Here is an 18,480-nt window from a genome sequence, read left to right on the forward strand (position 1 = left end):
ATTATTGGTTGCGTGATACTTTCTACTTAGTGTCACATCTGAGCTTCTATTGTTGAGAAACTTCAGTGGATCAATCATTTTGCTGGATGAACTTTGGTGTAGACAAAAGGAATCCAGGAATCTACAGTATGGATTTAATACTTGAAAAGATGTTGCTACTATTTTTTTCTCCCAGGAGACAGTGAATTCTCCGATTCACTAAACACAGTTTGTGATCTTGGATGTCACTTTGACAATGGTGGACCTCACACATCAAACATACATTAGGGTTTGTTGATGCTGTAGAATCACTGTTTCTGGTCCTCATATTCTATGTTCGATGTATCCTTTCTATGGATGGAGTATATGTTCGATGCATTTGTCTGGATGGAAGTACTAATTGCGAGGATACTTCTGCTGTTGAGCCAAGCAACCTCTTTGGAGGTCCTCCATGGAAGAAGCTTGTTCAATGTGAATTGACCTCCATGGATTAGGAAGGTGGGTCATGTATTTGATTAAAGTCGAAGGAGTAATGTAGGTAGGCATCATCTAAATCTAAAGAGATGACAGCTCCAAAGGAGCCCAAACCCCAATGTTCCCAAGATGCCATCCCCTCCAAGCGCATTACATAGAGAAAGGGTTGGGTTAGTGGATGATCATAGGAGCATATCTCATTCCACCACCTTCTTCCTCATCGCCTCTCTCTCTCTCTCTTTTGGTTGAAACAAGCATAGACCACCAACACCTCAAATTCTCTCCCTTTGTCTTGCCTCCACCCTCCCCCCGCTCCCTCGTCTTCTTCCTTCCCTTACCTTTATCTACTTAAAAACTAATAAGTTGGTGCTGCAACCCACCTATGGAAGAGCCGTACCTTGCGAACTCCTCCACCATCTCCCCCACCCACAGTCCCACCACCCCACCTCGCGAGACCCGCGGCGAGGCGTCGCTCGACTACGACGTCGTCGTCATCCTGGCGGCCATGATATGCGCGCTGGTGTGCGCGCTGGGCCTCAACTCGATGCTGCAGTGCGTGGTGCGCTGCACCCGCGCCGCCCTCGCCGAGCCCGCCGGCTGGGTCACCCACCGCCGCCTCAACGCCGGGCTGAAGCGCGAGGACGTCGTGGCGCTCCCCGTCGCTACCTACGCCGCCGCGCCGCAGCAGGCCCCCGTCGGCTGCGCCATCTGCCTCTCCGACTTCTCCGACGGGGAGAAGATCCGAGTGCTGCCGGCGTGCGGCCACCGGTTCCACGTCGTGTGCGTCGACACGTGGCTTCTCTCCCACTGCTCCTGCCCCACGTGCCGCCGTCGCCTCTCCCCGCACGGCGCCGAGGCTCCGCTAGAGATGGCCATCGCTCCTTAAGTGCCTGCCGCCTTCTATCTCCCTATAGCATGTAGCCATAAGCGGTGTGAGCTCCAGCAAGCAGTACCACCGAGGGTGTTCATGTGTTTCCACTTCTAATGCTCGTAGATCTTGGTAGATTCTATCAGCATTTTGGGAGGCTTACTATTCCAGTTGTACATAGAGTTTTCTGATGAAGCTGTGACACAACTTGTTCAAGGAAAGCTCGAGTCACAGAGCAGCAGAAGAGCTTCTTCTTCTTCTTCTTCTCCATCTTGGCAAGACATGCAGTGTCTTTTGTGTTGCAAGAATGATGCCATCCACTTGGTGACATCCAGATATAAAGATGTGATCTTGGCCATTATGGGTTGTGGGAAACTTTATTGATTCTAGGAGGACTTTGATCATGAGAATGAGAACCTCTTTGGGAAGACAAGATTCCACAAGTTACATGTAGGCCATGCCAACTTGTCCTCTCTCCTCCCTGTAATGCACAACCCAAAGTGACCATTACCATGCCAAGGAATGGATCACAATCGAACCAGAAAAAAGAGGAACTTGGTGCATTCTCTTTCCTGTTCATGTGGCGAGTAAGGTGTATATACCTCTTAACCAATTATTTATGTATCATTTACATGTATTTTCCTTATCATCCATTTCCTAAGTAGATAATGCACAGCCTTCCAACTGCCCTAAACAAAGTGGTGAAGGATAAAGAAGTAGAACAAAATGCTTTTAAATGTGCCCTTAAAGAACTGAGACTTTTCCTCTCATACATGTCCATCTTTTTCAGCACAACCACATGGCTTACCTTATCAAAGTGGAACCCAAGTCCCTCTTTACATGTCATTCATTCATTATTCAAAAGGTTCTCTTATGCTTATTACATGTTTCTAAAAGAAGTTGTAGATAACTCTTTATCTCACACACAGCTTGATACAAAAGCATCATCATCTTCAAGTTCCCTTTACTTGGTTATAATAGCAAAAAATTACTTATATATGTTCCTTCAAAACCAGTGATTTACCTATTAATCTTTGAAAGGACCATGAGAGGATATGTATGATTCATGCACAACCATATATAACAGTCATATATATGATAGAACTACTACTTTGTGAAAAATCATGCACAACTCTCCATCTTTGATCAACAAAGTCTTATCTTGCAAATTAATGATATAATTCTTTTGTTTTATGTTTAGTATCAAATATATTTACAGGCAAAAACAAAAGTCCTTGGAAGCATACATGTATGTATCTGTATCCACTTTTTATATCTCATCAAAAATTCCTGCTGTCAATTACACTGCTATGTTGTGGATAATTCAACTGTATCTTCTGTAGTACAATTAATGTGCACTAGGAATCAATCACTTCTTTGTGGTTTGCAGGTCAATCCAATATGAAAAATGATCATTTGGGTTAAGTGAAATTTTCCAATAGTAAATTATAATGTAACCAATCCATCAATGACAGAAAAATAATGATAAAATCTACAATCATTTTGTTTTTCTATGCAATTTTTTTTTGCTTAAAATCAAATCAACTACTGATATATATATATATATATATATATATATATATATATTGCATGTGACACTACAAGACATGGATGCCTTCTCATCCACTTTGTCTCTTCCCATGGCTTTTATCATATATATATATATATATATATATATATATATATATATATATATATAAAGAGTACATATGGAATTTATGAGGGGCATATATGTAAAATTGGAACGTCGTTATCGACCATCGCCACTCGGTTGAAGAAGCGAGTGGGAGGAGACCTTAGAATGGCTTGCTTTTCTCTCGCGACACAACCAAGCCCGATGGCGATGCGCCGCGCGGGGCTACTCGGCCGCTACTTTGCCTCCCCCTTCCGGCTTCTCTGCCGCCAGGCAAGCTTTCACGCTTCTCCTCGACGCTGTTTCTACTGATCTCGGCGACCCCTCTCGCTCGTTTCGGATCAGTCTTTCTTCGTCTTCGATCTTTCCCTCTGGTTTCGATTCTTGATCGGATATTTGTTATCTTGTCTTTCGTGTGGCCCCCCGCTCTCGGCCTTTCTTCTTTCGCGCTTCGCTTCGTCTTCGATCTTGCCCTCTTGTTTCGATTCTTGATCGGGTATTTCTCATCTCGTCTTTCGTCTTGCCCCCCGCTCTCGGCCTTCTTTCGCGTTTCATTTCGTCTTCGATCGTGCCCTCTGGTTTCGATTCCTGGAGGGATCTTTCCTCTCGCTTCGATTCTTGAAAGTGACCTTCCCTCGTCATCCGTCTTGCATCGTGGTTTCAATTCTTGAAGGGACCTTTCCTTGTCTCCAGTCTTGCCTCTGTGGTTTCGGTTCTTGATAAGGTCTGAATCTTGGGGTTTTCTCTGGTGGCCAGATTAGCGTGGAACCGCAGGCTACCGTTGATCGACTGAAGGAATCGGGATTGTTGAGGACTCAGGGGCTTATCGGTGGGAAGTGGATCGATGCCTACGATGGCAAGACCATTCAGGTATCTCTCGAGGCGTACTTCGTTTTGTTTCTGACCTGTGGACGGTGTTCTTGATTTCTTCTTCAAGTTTGATGCATCTAAATAGTATTTTAGTTGTGGTAATTCACTACGGACACAGTTAGAGTATTGATTACGAGAAATAGAACAGGAAAACCATACTGGAATCTAGAATTGTACATCTTGGTCAGATATTATGGCTTCTAATTTATGGCGAAGCTTAAGATTGAGATTAAGGAGATTAATGGAATACAATGCACTTATACTGGAACGGAATGATTCGATTTTTTTTTTCTTATTTAAATGAATATGTTCAAATCCTACGGATTCACCAATGTTATTATATAATTCATATGTTTCCTCTTTAAAAGTCGAACTATAACAAAATTTAAAGGAGTCCATGAAATGCTCCGCCAAAAATGTTGTACAACAAGATATAATGTTTGGTTGGACAGATAGCCCCTACTAAACCTTAACTGCAGAAGTAGCATCCTTTGTGATTCAACGTCTTCAGTTAGGTTCACCTGAAGAACTATGATTTCGTCAGGAACTAACATTGATATTATACCATGTATTTATAGAATTATACAATGGCAATTCCATCTAGTTGAATGGCACTACCAAACCTACTAAACCTAACAGATAGCCCTACTAAACCTTAACTGCAGAAGTAGCATCCTTTGTTATTCAACATCTTCAGTTAGGTTCACCTGAAGAACTATGATTTCGTCAGGGACTAACATTGATATTATAACATATATTTATAGAATTAGACAATGGCAATTCCATCTAGTTGAATACGGCAATAAGCATGCACTTATCATCCAACTGGATCATATCGACCAGATTAATATATCAGGTTTGACCTCTTTCATATAAGTAATTTAAAAAATCTATTAGAAACAAAACGGCTTTCAAATGATAGTATTGTTCATTTTTTTGTACATTTAGCAAGAAAATCCAGTTCTGTATGGGATAGTAGAAGTAAAGATTTTTGTATTCCATTTCTTTGTTTGGGAAAGGCAATTATTGATGTTGCAAAACTGACAGTATTTTGTTCAATAGCTTATCAATTGATGGTTGTCATTATTCACCCTCACTGAAACTTTGGATGAAAAATAACAAACATACAAAGAAAGGCGTAGGGTAGGAGGATATTACTTACCATTTGTTATTTTGTAGGTGCAAAATCCTGCTACTGGGGATGTCATTGCAAGTGTTCCATGCATGGGCAGGAATGAGACTACCAATGCAATATCCTCTGCATATAATACATTTTCTTGTAAGAAATATGGAAGCTGATTAATATTTGATTTTTCCATTTGTTGATGTCAAGCTATTAGTTTCTGTGATGATCATGATGTCAAGCCATTAGTTGGGTGTGCATAGGACATTCAGATTGGTTGAAAGATTGGTGTGGATGGTGGGTTAATATTGGCTTGTATTGCAAAAATTGGCTGGCTAGTGCAATTTGCCATTCTCAGATGTTGCTAATATTGACTTTTCTAACTAAAAGCCATATGGACTATGTGCACCTTAGTCTGCATTTTCTTCTTTGGCCTTTAACACTAGGTGTCAAAAGTTTACTCTTAGTTCCTGGATTTCTTCCTAATGTAGTCTCCTCTAAATCAAAACAGCTAAGTAGCCTGCCATGACCAAATTGAAAGAAAAATAAGGAGTCCTATTGAGTGATGCATCAAAGAGGCTTATGATGCCTCATTACAGATTTTAAACATCCCACTCCTAGTCTCAGTTGATTAATATACAGAAAATATAAAAATGCTGCATCTCTCTCTCTCTCTCTCTCTCTCTCTCTCTCTCTATATATATATATATATATATATATACACACACACACACACATATATATTTAAAATATATATGTATGTATGTATGTATGAAATCTTTTACTTTTTATCTTTATTGATGCCTACATATAGCTAGATCTATTGATGCCCCTATCATGGGAAAATGTAAATGACTCTTGTCCAGTTATGGAGTCCTGAAACAGAACTATAATAGCCTGGTTTGTTGCACATGCATGGATTGACCACCTATTATTGAAGCCTTCATTAAATTAGATACAATCCCTTTTATATAGATTGTGGTTGTTACTTAATGTCCTAGGGAGGTATAATATTTGTTTCGACTTCCCAGATTTATATACTTTGATTATGGTGTAGTATTCTCAAAAATCATAATAAAGAATTACTGACTTTATTCACTAAATTTGGAAGATCATAGACTATTGAGTCCTAATCCAACAAATCTGCTTCGATCGATTGGCTAATTGCAAGTCATTTGAATCATATTATGCCAAATCTATCTAACTTAACTAGGTTTTAAATGAACACATAAAGTAATATTTGGTCTTGTTAACTTTTCATATGTTAATCTGTCGTTATTTTCTTCCAATGAGTTTTTTTAGTTTGTTTTCTTTATCACTTCTTGCTCCTTTGAGCATATGAATGAATTAGTTTTTAATATCGTTCATTCCATCCAATCTTTTTCTGTAAACTTGTCAGACAGATATCACTAATTATTAATTACCAACTGCTTATGAAAAACTCATTGATTTGCTTGTTTAAAGGACTGTCTTTAGAATGTCTATTGTGGCATTTTCAGGTATTCTTTTAACATTATATGTTTGTTATGATGTTTTTCTTTTCACAGCTTGGAGCAAACTCACTGCAAGTGAACGGAGCAAGTGTCTAAGGAAATGGTACCATTGAATTTGATCAATTACAACAGGCTTTCATGTGTACTATTTTTTTCGTATAAGTTGTCCTTGGCAGTGGTGTATTGCTCAATGTTAATATTGCTATGCTCACAAGAAAGTTATCATGTTCGTTTGTAGTGATCAATGTTATTTCTTTAACTGCACTTTGCTAATTTGCGGGACCTTTTATTTAAACAACTTTTAGATGTTTTGTTGATTTGTTGTTAGAACCCATGACATTGAAAAATCAGTTTTAAAAACTTTTAACGTCCAGCTCTTATTCTGTGTGACTTATCCAATTGAAATTAAAGGGTGTTGCTTCTACAAATGTGAGCCACTCACCGTAAGGATAATGTGGTAGTTCTATCTGTGATTTTTGCTGCTGAATGTGAGAGTTATTGGGAAAGTTTTCATCTCTTTTTGAGTTATACATTCAGAATGAATTTTATTTGTAAGTCATTGTTTCTGTTTTAGCATTTTCTTTTGAACATTAGGTGCTTCAATTGAATATACTAAATCGAATTTCTTGTTTTTCAGCCTTATTTACTTTACTGTAACTCTTTCACCTTAAATATTTCTGAAGGTATGATTTAATTATTTCCCATAAAGAGGATCTTGCATTACTTATAACATTGGAACAAGGAAAGCCTCTAAAGGAGTCACTGGGTGAGGTATCAAAATGACTTCTGTTTGAAGTTGTACTTAAAATAGCTTTTGTCATATATTGTTTCCTATTCAAGATAAAAATTAATTGTGCTTATGAACTTCTTTGCAGGTTTCTTATGGGGCTGCATTTATTGAGTTTTTTGCTGAGGAAGCTAAACGCATATATGGTGACATAATTGCTCCCACAATTGATGATCGTCGGTTGTTTGTTTTAAAGCAGGCAACTACTTGATTACCATATTTGATTTTTTTGGTTTCATATTAGCTGTTCCTGAACCTTGCTGCTCAAAAACATAACAAATCAGCTTCTAGTAGCCATACATATATAATTCTATAACTTTGTTGTTGTCTCCAATATTTTGATTATTTCAGTTGTTTTTAGTATTTACCATTTTTTTTTTAATCTCCGAGTATCCATGAGCATATGGGCATGTCAAGATCTTCATTAAGGTTTCACAATGCTCACTTTAAAGACATTCTAGCAGCTGTCTCCTTTCATGTACAGATTATTATTTTTTGGCTCTAGCCCTCTGGAATCTCTTAGAAACTTGTTGCCTCCGGTATGTAGTCTGTAGAATCTAAATATTATAATGTTTTATAAGCTTACTTATGCATCTTGTGAAGGTTAAGGCTGTGGCTGCCACACCCGAACCTGCTGCTAACATATAGTATAATAACCAAAAGAATCTGTCATCTGAAAGCTCATTTATCATTGAGCAACATTAACCAAACTTTTGAGTGTGACTTGAGATGATTTCATTGGCATGATCACCAAAATTTAATATGATTCTCTATTCATAGTTGGATTTTATCATATTGTGTACTGCATATTATGGTATATTGCATATTGAAACATTCAAGGAATGCATTTGTTAGTCTCACTAAGCCATGTTAGATGGTATTTGATGGTCATCAAAGCAGAATGCAATAGTCTTTTCCAGCAAAGTACTATGTGAGCATAGGCTTCGTGCTTGCTGTCATGTTCTCCATGTCATTGGGCATGGACATCTTGTTACATCAATGACACAGTAACTTGTGGATACTAAATATTAAAATGATCGATTTCAGTAGCTCTTATTCAAATTCTGTTTAGTAGAACAAGACACAAAATCTGCATTTTTTTCATAAAACGTATAAAGACTTTTCTATGTGTCATTCTTATTAGATGGTTGTTACATGTTATAGGCTGTAAGTTGTTAGAAAGCAAATATCTTGGGTACTTCACCATGATAATTATTTAAAAGCTGTTTTGCTAAATTGAAAATGTAAAATTTTGACAATAAAATAGTAAGGTCTTTGGGATTTTAGAGTAATAGTCATATTTGGCAAAGGTGGAGAAATAAGGGTAGCATGCTTTAGATGACGACAATAACAACAAAACAGTAAGTCCGAACTTAAGATCCATATTTAGGAGATCCGGATAGTTTTATGCTGGTTGTCAGTGACCTAATGCAACCCTTCACCTTTTTCATCCGGGATTAGGACTGACATTGACCTAACACAACAAAGCCATAAGCATTCTTTAGAGTTGCTTAAAAATATTATATTAGGATAATTTATTTATTAGATCTATATCTTTAGTAAGTGCATGTGAAATATTTATGATTGGGGAGTAGTGAAAAATTTGGGGTATGCATCCAAGCACAATGGCTGCTAACAACAGTGGTATAGACTAGTATGACTGAATGGGTTTTTTCAAACAAGAAAATGCCGATGAGTGACTTTCATTCTATATAAAGACTAGTAATACTGCCACATAACATTCACCAGTTTCCTGATTCTATATATCACTTTTATCTAGGGCATTTTTCAAGGTAAGTTTGCTTGCTACGTTGATTACACATCTTCCTTCCAATGGAGTGTTGAACAATATCAACAGAAACTAATAACTGCTCTACCAGTGGCATATGTTTGTTTCTTATGTTATCCTATTGTCTTTAAAAGTTGCTTATGAGAACATCTTCACGATGATACTGGCAAAATGTCATATAAATCTGAATAATGGTTTTGAATATCAATCTGATACCAGGTTTAGAAGGGGTCAGACTAGTAAGGTACCAAGTTATTGGATGATGTACCGATATATACTGTCTGGTGCATGGTACCACTAAAAAAAATAATTAATTGAATGGTTACTAAGCAACACATTGCCATGTGTTCTTATGCCAGTGCATGGTTGGACTGTTGAAATACTAGTTGGTACATATTGGTCAAATCAGTATTTTAGACCATGATACAAACTATTCCCTTTTGTAAGTACATGTGATTGTTCATTTGCAGTTTGCCTCTACAATGCTATAAATATTAGCTTCATAAAGATAAATATCTTTCTTTTAGGAAACCATGGTATTTGATGTTTAATGTCTCTTGCAGCCTGTTGGAGTAGTTGGAGCAATTACACCCTGGAACTTTCCTTTAGCCATGATTACCCGGAAGGTAAATGTTAGCTAATAGATTGACATCATGACATGGTGAATTTATTATACCAGCCTATAAAAAGCATGCAATTCTTGCATCTGACTTGCATCAGAAAAAAAAAGAACTTCCTGCTTTGTGATGTGTCAGGTTGGGCCAGCATTGGCTTGTGGTTGCACGGTTGTTGTCAAGCCATCAGAGTATACACCTTTGACTGCACTAGCTGCAGCTGAGCTTGCTCTTCAAGCTGGCATACCACCAGTAAGTTTCTCCTTTTTATTTCTTTTCTTCTATTTATTCTTTCTTTTGCAATTCTTCTATTATTCTCAGAAGTTGCTTTTTTTCTTGTTAATTTGTTTTAGAAGTTGAGGATCTAGGGGGTGTGACTCAAAACTTGAAACTTGAGATTTGGGCTGAAGTGAATGATGTTTGTAACACCAAGTATTAAATGAGATCACATTGGTAGAGTTGTTTTGGGGGAAACAAGAGGATGCACTGGGAAGGTAGTGGTTTTCAGGGTTATCTTAAGTGGGTTTGTTAAAGAAGCATCTGAATTATTGCAAGCAGTTCATGACGTAAAAGATGAATGTATTATCTTCATTTGTAATCATGTATATTAGTTTTCTAGATTCAGCCAAGCAATGTTCCGAAACTTAGCCAAATAAGTTTTGGAAGAGCATGATGGCACCAGGGCCATTAGAGGTATTGTCATTTTCCCAGCTATTTGATGCAAAGGTTTCGAGTGCTGATTTTAAAGCTGTTGTTTAGTTGATACCTTTGATGGATCCTTGTAGCAGGCTTCCATTTCGAGTAAACAAACATGTGATGAGCACCAAAAGAAAACTGTGACTACCAACACTGGCATACATCTACACATTGGAAACAATAATTCTCTGTATCTATGTGCCAATACTTAAAACTAGGCAGGATATAAATGCTTAATTGATACATATTCCTTTTATGTATGCATATAAGGCAATGCAATCGTGCATTTTCATGTCTCTCTACGCAGATGGGCAGGTGTCTCCATTCACAAAATGTGCTGCTTTTGGACTTTTGTGTCTGAATACGTCTACCTGAGCTCCAAGATATCTTTTGCAATCTGTTTCATGAGTCCTGTTGCATCACATGATTAGCTGTATCCTTATGGAAAATATGCAAAATATGAGTAACTACATGGAAATACAGCATTCTGTTTCTTCTTTTTGTCTGCTTCTTCTGGTTGTGGGATAATAGTTCATGACCTTGTTTTCCCTATATCTTACTTGTTTATTCTTTTCTCTACTCTGACATTTGGATATTTCTAATTTTTTAAGTATTTTTAAGTACTTCAGAAGAGTATATCGTGTTGGGAAATAAACTAACGGATGGCAAAGCATGCTTAGTTAATTCAGTTGTTCTGGAACTCCATAGCAGAAAGTAAGCTATTGAAGTTATTTTTGTCCATGCAACAAAATGTGGCCTTGTAGTATGTCAATGAGAGACCCAAACACTGTTGAATCTGCTTCATGGCCATTATGAATCATGTCTCAACTGAGATGGAGTATTATTTAGGTCTGATGTTGATCAGTTATACAATGTACTGAAGAATATGCTACTTTTTTCTTAATAGGGTTATTCTCCATTCAGTTACAATTAGCACATAAGGGTTTTATTGCTCCTATAGCTCATAATACCCTACTTGTAAGTCTAAATTGATGACCTTCTCATGAACTTTCTAATTCTTTACTTGCATTCTGTTTCTTGTTTGGTGTCTCCATTAAGCATGCTCAGTAGCTCTGAACATTGAAAAGCAATTTTTTTATCTGTGCAGTGAATAGAAGTTTTTTGTTCACTTGTGTGGAAGATGGTCTTTTTTGACAAATTTGATTCAGCTGCTTCTCCAATTTAGCCTTTTCTGTTCATGAGCATGCTTCAACATTATTCTTTCTAACAGAAACAATACATATGCAGTTTTAGCATCTTCTGTTTTTTGTCAATTTGTAAATGTCACACTTATACCATGCTAATATTGTTCTTACCTTTTCCCATTATTCAGGGTGCACTGAACGTTGTGATGGGCAATGCGTCTGATATTGGCGATACTCTGCTAGAAAGCACACAGGTTCTTACTTATTGCTTTATATTTACCTTTAATTTTTCCAGAAACAGATGATGTTATAATAAATTTTACTTTTTTATAGGTAAGGAAGATAACATTCACTGGATCAACAGCTGTTGGTAAAAAGTTAATGGCAGGGTCAGCGAGTACTGTTAAGAAGGTATGCCCTCAAAAAATTTCTTGGTGAGAAGTTATGCACACACAAGTTAATCTCATGATTATACAAATGTATAGAATATATGAGTAGAAAGGGTATATTAAATATATCAAGAGTTGGATGCTTTATATTATCTTATCTTGGCTAAAGCCATTATATCCCCATTTTAACTAAAGTAGTTCAAATAAATAGTTTGATTTTTCTTTATTTTTTCTTGATTTGGAACTAGAAAATCTTCATGGTTGTTCGAGTTTCATATGAAATATTAATCTTTTTTCAGATATCCTTGGAACTTGGTGGAAATGCACCTTGCATTGTGTTTGATGATGCAGATCTGGATGTGGCAGTAAAGGGCAGTGTAAGCCAATCTTGCTATTGCCTATATATTTCTGATCTCTTTATCCATTTACTCATATATGCATTGGTGGTTTTCCTTCTCACATAATCACAAACTGAATTCTATCTGACTGCATCATGATCCTCACAGAAAGTATTCCCCTCTTGATGTTATGTTAATCTCTTCATTGAATAGAGGTAATTGATAAATCCATATAAAGATTAGATTGTCCTCTTAGCTGTTTTACACATGCTGAAAACTAGCTTAATTTTTCCAACTTGTTGAGTTTATAAAACTACTACTACTTGGGATATCCCTGTTTTTCTCTTTGAACTGTAATATAAGATAGCATTTGCGACGAGATGCTAACTGATTCAAGACTGCTTCCTAAATCCAGTTGTTTACTAGCGTAGGCTAGGATAAATTTTCTTGTGTCCAATCAAAACCAGTCATCCATTTTGGGCAGGTCTTATGCCTAACATTTCCTCACCTAGATTCCTTATGACTCAAAAGCTGATTCCTGATCTGTGAACCTTGTTGTTTAAGTAGCCCTCTTTGTCGTTTTGATAGACTCTTACAAAATCTTTGCTTCACGATGCAGTATCTGTTTTTTGGTACTTAGTGTAGACATGTTGTCTTTCACAATGTTTTTAACATTATAAACTTCAAGTCCGAATTGGAGCCTTACGATTTAATGTTGTTGTGTTCTTATTCATACACTACGATATACCTTCAAATCCTGAAGAAATGGTAGCAGGCTAATTGTTTAAGCTTTTTCCCAAAAGCAAAGAAATTGCCTTTTAGTTTTTAGTTAGTGCAAATGTTGAATTATCAAGAGAAATGACAAGCATCTCTACATGCTTGATGGTGCTGTCAGAAACTGATATTGAGGATAGCTGAATCCATATTATAAATTCCATTAGAACATGAGTGGATCAAACAGGTGTGCACATAATTTTTTCTCAAACAAAGAGGGTTTTGTTTTGGGTTTTTCTATCAGTAGGAGGTGATCTTATGCCTTTCTTAAATAGCTGATGGATTTTCATTTTAAATATCCTATTTGTTTAACGGTTGAAATACTTTTGGCGCAAACTTGCATGTTTGACTGAATCTTCAACTGTTACTAATATAGATTAAGTGTGCATCAAAGCTTGTAGCTTTATCCAAAAATAGTTGTCCAATGATATCATTTTACTGTTTACAGTGGATAGCAATTGATGGATAATCTTAATATACAGAAAACTTTGCATAACAGATTCAAGCTGATTTTGGAATTATTTCTGATGTTATCATTTCCATTTGCAGCTTGCAGCAAAGTTTCGGAACAGTGGGCAAACATGTGTTTGTGCAAACAGAATACTTGTGCAAGAAGGTACGGATTCCATTGACTTTATTTGCAACTATGCATTTGGACTTAGTTGCAGCTGTAATTATAAATATCTTGTAATAAATATGCATAAGCGTCAAGTTTTCACAAAATTTATTTAAATAGTCTGTTGTATCCAAAAATAGTAAAGGAAATGGACACTTCAAGATCCAGAGCAAAATATAAAAAAGAATCTATCTGCAGAGGTAATTGATGATATTTTGGTGCAATAAAATATGTTGAATTGATGATATCCTTTTTGGATCATTCTAGGTTAATTAACAATTTCTACATGCTGTTTGGTGGGTTGTCTCTGCACTTGGAGGTTCTTTTGAATCTAACATATAGAAGTCAGAGTCAACGCTATGAAAATGTTGAATATCATTTGGTAGATTAATTTTACATTTTGTGGATCCTTGGGTTTAAATCTTCTGAGTTATAAAAGAACCTAATGTATTTGTTGACTGGTTAGTGTCAAGAGACTTATTGTTGTAATGGAAAATTATAGAAGATAACTTACCAAACAATCTGCAAATCGACAGTCTTTCTTATGAGTATTGTGTGAACAAAAACCAAAGTTTTTCTAAAAGTCAATCTTAGATTAAAAGGCTTTTGTGGGTATCCAGATGCAAGCCAGATCATATTGAGTAAGCTGCTATTCTACTAGCATTGAGAAGGTGTCAACTGTCAACCCTTGCAGATGCCATATACTTTGTAATCCTTGTTTTATAAAAATTGCTTTGTTTTGTTTAATCATCCTCATTGGTTTTACTACAAACCTTTATGTTTTTTCTTCTCCTTGTTGCACTTGAAGTTTGTTGAGTGGTGGATGACTGCATTTATATAGTCGAAACTTTGTCATCTCTTTTATGTGCCTCATACTTATCCTCTCACAAGTTTATAATTCCATTCTGTGCAGGTATTTATGAAAAATTTGCTAATGCTTTTGCAAAGGCGGTTCAGGCTTTGCAAGTTGGCAATGGCCTTATAGAAGGTACTGTTCAGGTATTAGCTTCTGCTTTTTCATCCTTTTCACTTGAATTGATCCGTTGATTGGCATAGTAGAGTGTTAATTTATATTCATTGGGAAACTATATTTTATTGATACTTGATATTATGATAGCAATGTTACTGTCATAATATCAGTTTTATGATTTTTATTTTTTAAGGAATTTTGAGTATTTTGTTTATATCTCTATGGTTATCTTAAAACACGATCTTGAAAGTTGTGTTTCTTTCACAGGGTCCGTTGATTAATGAAGCTGCTTTAGAAAAGGTGGTTAATTTTCTTTTCCTAGAAATTAGTATCTAGGTAGTTTGTTGTAAGGTTATCTCTGCGGTAAAGTTATTCTTTGTTGCTGATTTGTGTAAAATTTAGTTGTGATGAGATTCTGGTTTTCATGGACCTTTCATTTTGTAGGTCGAAACAATGGTCCAAGACGCTACTGCAAAGGTAATTTTGGTCAAGAGTGTGGATAGTCATGTATTTCTAATTAATAACACCAGCATATTGTAACATTTCATGATGTTTTGTGCTTTGTACTTAAAAGTTCACTCTATTAATGATGTGGATGCAGCACAGCAGCACACTATGAGACAATCAGGAATTTCATACTTTGTCTAGGAGGCTATATATGATTTACTGCCTATTCCAATTAGATAAACATTTTGGATGCTTTTATATGTTATTGATATTATAATGCTCACCTATTGCGCACATTTAGTTGTAAGATTTGATTCTTATTATATACATTCACTTATATGGTAAGTCTTTTCAATTGTAAAGAGATATCTTTTAGGTCAGAAATATTTGGTTCATCTGTGGTATCGAAACTGGATTGGCTCCAGTATCACTTAGGTTTGAGTATTGGCACAAAACTGGCTTTACTATATCACTGATATCCATAACTGTAATCTTTGTACAGGGAGCAGATGTAGTGACTGGAGGAAAGAGGCACAGCCTAGGCATGACATTTTATGAGCCTACTGTTCTTGGCAATGTCAATAAGGAGATGCTAATATCTCGGTACGATCTATTCTTTAACTCACATTGGTGACTGTTTTATGGCAATTGAACTTGGAAAGCTCACAGTCAGAAAGGCTTTTTTAACTTGTCATTTTGGTGGTTATTTGAGTCATTAAGCTCGTTCTCACGAGTGATATAAGTAGCATTAATGTGTGAACTTTTTAAAAACGTGCACAGGCAAGAAGTGTTCGGCCCAGTTGCACCACTTATGCGTTTTAAAACTGAAGAAGAAGCTATTCAGATGGCTAATGACACAAATGCAGGTTATTTGCTATTATTTACTTTGTAGTTCTTTCCCAGGTTGCTGATTTTCATTACTTGTTTTCTTGGTTAAGAATTTCACACTTGAAAGGTAAGAGTAGAAATTATGTGCTACATGCAATCAATACACAACCCTTGTTTATTTATTTTGGCTTTTGGTGGAATCATTACCTATACAGGTTTAGCTGCTTACATATTTACTACCAGCATGCCTCGTTCTTGGCGTGTATCTGAAGCTCTCGAGTATGGACTTGTGGGAGTTAACGAAGGACTAATATCCACCGAGGTAATGCTTCTGCTTCACAAATGTTTCTTCGTTTCTTTTTTTTTTTTTTTGTTATTTTGTTTAATTTAATTTTTGATCTGTTTTTTGTTCCACGGTAAAGGTTGCACCGTTTGGAGGATTTAAGCAGTCTGGTCTCGGAAGAGAAGGTTCAAAATATGGGATGGATGAATACTTGGAAGTAAGTCGAACAAAAAAAAAAAAAATCTCGTATTTATAATATTTTCTCCTGCATTGAGATATGTACGCCCCCCGTGTCTTTGTAGATTAAATATGTGTGCTTGGGTAACTTGAAGGGGACTTAGAAATACTGGTAGAGCTAATAATTGACCACCCCAGTCGGCTCTGGAGGTAAGTTATCAGTTCCAAGATTTGCAAGTCCTAGAAGTCTGGTTTTTGTCAATAATTTCACATTGCTGACTTTCTTTTTTCTTTTTTTGGGTTGACATACTTAGGCATATTTGAAATGATGGTCTGCTCGAAGTGTTAGGAGAAATCAGAATAAGAGACCAATTTGTCGTTTCTGAGTTATTTCGACGGTCGTTTTCAGCTAGTCGTTTTTGTATTTCTGACTCGAACTACATGGTCCATGGAATGTTGTTAAATCTCCTACGCCATAAGAGCGACGTGGACATCGGCTCCCTGCATCACTCCCCCTCTCTCCTTACTACCCAACCGTCCTTCCCCCTTCCCCTCGCTTCCCTCTCCACCGCTGTGTAATAATTTCTCATCAAACGCTAAATGCCTAGACATGGTTACAACAGATTATCTTGATTTGATTTCTGCTATTATAGAACATTTTTTTTCCAACAATGCCGGAATTGGTGGATACAAACCAAAACCAAAAGTTAACTGTGCCCACTTTTTTTTTGCAAAATTTTATATGTGTATACATATATGTATACGTATACATATGTGTACATATTAACCAAAAGTCAATAGTGTGGAGAGAGAAAGAGAGAAAAGTATATATATATGTATATATATATAGTCAGATTCCAACTAACGAGCAGTCCCGAAATGGAGAACGCCCAGAATAGCTAGACAGCGCAATAGTGTGGAAGGAGAAAAAGAGACGTATATAAAGGGAGAGGGAGAAGAGGCGGGAACAAGGAAGGTAGAGATCGGTCGAATATGGCGACGGTGTCCCGGAACATGGTGGTGCTAGCGCTGTGCCTGCTCCTCTTGGTGGTTGCATCCTCCGGTTATGCAGTCGACTGCAACCTACATGACAACTGCTTTAATGATTGTACCGGGAAAGGCTACTGGAGAGTCCATTGCATGGGCTGCTTCTTTTGTGACCCCGCGCAGGAGGAGGTTGACATTCCCCCCGCATGAGAAGGCCAACCACCATCTCTTCTCTCCTTGTCGTTTCACTTCTATATGTAGACTGCAATGCTTCGACCGCATGCTTCCATATCGATCCACCCTTTCAGCATTGTTGTGGCTTCCTCTAACCTGCTTCTCCATCTATCCGTAAGCAGTGCGCGTCCATTGAGCGCCAACACCCATGGCAAATAACCAACGCGCTATATATACATATATATATATATATATATATATATATATATATATATATATATATATATATATATATATGCATGTATACAGAAATGTATATACATGTATCTTCCTATATAAATATGCATACAATATTGTTGTAGATTATTTGTATGCTTAAGAACATGGTCCACTATTTATTCTAAGTCAAAGAATCATGCTATTTTTCCAAGAGTTGATGTTTGATGCACCCCCTATCCCTGATTAAGAGAAAATTGACTTTTGTTGTATCAGGCAGGCTATTCCTTGTCATGCATATGAATGGCGCAATAAAACAAGAAGGCTATGCAAAGAATAGGACATTTTTTTTATACTTGTGTGCATGACAGCATGTACACTATGTGAAAAGTTATTTATTCGAAGTATCAAGCATATGCGTTATATACCCTTCCATTTTCCCAGCAGAACTGTTACCATTGGACAGCACACCGCAACCTCTTCAGTGGATATAATCAATAACGATGTTGCACTAAAGACAAGAAATAATGCAGTACTAAAGAAAGAAAAATGAGACAAAAGTCATCTGCTAACTTTTATGTGAGGATATCGAACACACTCAAATCAGACAAAAACATAGAAACTTGTACTTCAAAGCCAAAGACAAAAGCATCAAGGTATAAATTGTGCTTTTCTAATCTGATAACAAAAAAACATAGCATAAAAAGCATAACTAAGGGCTCAAATTATCTTTCCTCATTAAACCAAACAGTCAGGTGCCACAAAAAATGATAGAGATTCATGTTTCAAAGTCTTACGGTATGGGTTTCG

The 18,480-nt window shown here is 36.7% G+C and overlaps 2 protein-coding genes across 2 annotated transcripts; both read left to right on the forward strand.

The window, feature by feature from the left end:
* The first annotated feature begins 406 nt into the window (after window positions 1-406).
* Window positions 407-1,682, forward strand: LOC135637989 (RING-H2 finger protein ATL73-like). The gene has a single exon (XM_065150902.1). It carries the CDS (start codon window positions 836-838, stop codon window positions 1,337-1,339), a length of 504 nt encoding a protein of 167 aa, XP_065006974.1. The 5' UTR covers window positions 407-835; the 3' UTR covers window positions 1,340-1,682.
* Window positions 1,683-3,066: 1,384 nt separating this feature from the next.
* LOC135637829 (succinate-semialdehyde dehydrogenase, mitochondrial-like) lies at window positions 3,067-16,915 on the forward strand. The gene is made up of 21 exons (XM_065150647.1): window positions 3,067-3,227; window positions 3,711-3,824; window positions 5,004-5,103; window positions 6,495-6,543; window positions 7,124-7,211; window positions 7,316-7,426; window positions 9,580-9,642; window positions 9,772-9,882; window positions 11,660-11,725; window positions 11,805-11,882; window positions 12,160-12,237; window positions 13,522-13,588; window positions 14,502-14,587; window positions 14,826-14,858; window positions 15,003-15,035; window positions 15,508-15,608; window positions 15,786-15,871; window positions 16,049-16,155; window positions 16,256-16,333; window positions 16,419-16,503; window positions 16,608-16,915. The coding sequence occupies exons 1-20, from the start codon at window positions 3,123-3,125 to the stop codon at window positions 16,455-16,457; spliced, it is 1,593 nt and encodes a 530-aa protein (XP_065006719.1). The 5' UTR covers window positions 3,067-3,122; the 3' UTR covers window positions 16,458-16,503; window positions 16,608-16,915.
* The last annotated feature ends 1,565 nt before the right edge of the window (window positions 16,916-18,480 follow it).

The sequence above is a fragment of the Musa acuminata genome, chromosome BXJ3-5, assembly GCF_036884655.1.
Source record: "Musa acuminata AAA Group cultivar baxijiao chromosome BXJ3-5, Cavendish_Baxijiao_AAA, whole genome shotgun sequence".
Classification (NCBI taxonomy): domain Eukaryota; kingdom Viridiplantae; phylum Streptophyta; class Magnoliopsida; order Zingiberales; family Musaceae; genus Musa; species Musa acuminata.

What these genes read in the sequence shown, in the direction of transcription:
- LOC135637829 (XM_065150647.1), top strand. Translation starts at nt 3,123, where the DNA reads ATGGCTTGCTTTTCTCTCGCGACACAACCAAGCCCGATGGCGATGCGC. An exon ending in TGCATATAATACATTTTCTT is followed by an intron (nt 5,104 to 6,494) that starts GTAAGAAATATG and finishes TTCTTTTCACAG; the next exon opens with CTTGGAGCAAACTCACTGCA. An exon ending in ATGTGGCAGTAAAGGGCAGT is followed by an intron (nt 12,238 to 13,521) that starts GTAAGCCAATCT and finishes TTCCATTTGCAG; the next exon opens with CTTGCAGCAAAGTTTCGGAA.
- LOC135637989 (XM_065150902.1), top strand. Translation starts at nt 836, where the DNA reads ATGGAAGAGCCGTACCTTGCGAACTCCTCCACCATCTCCCCCACCCAC.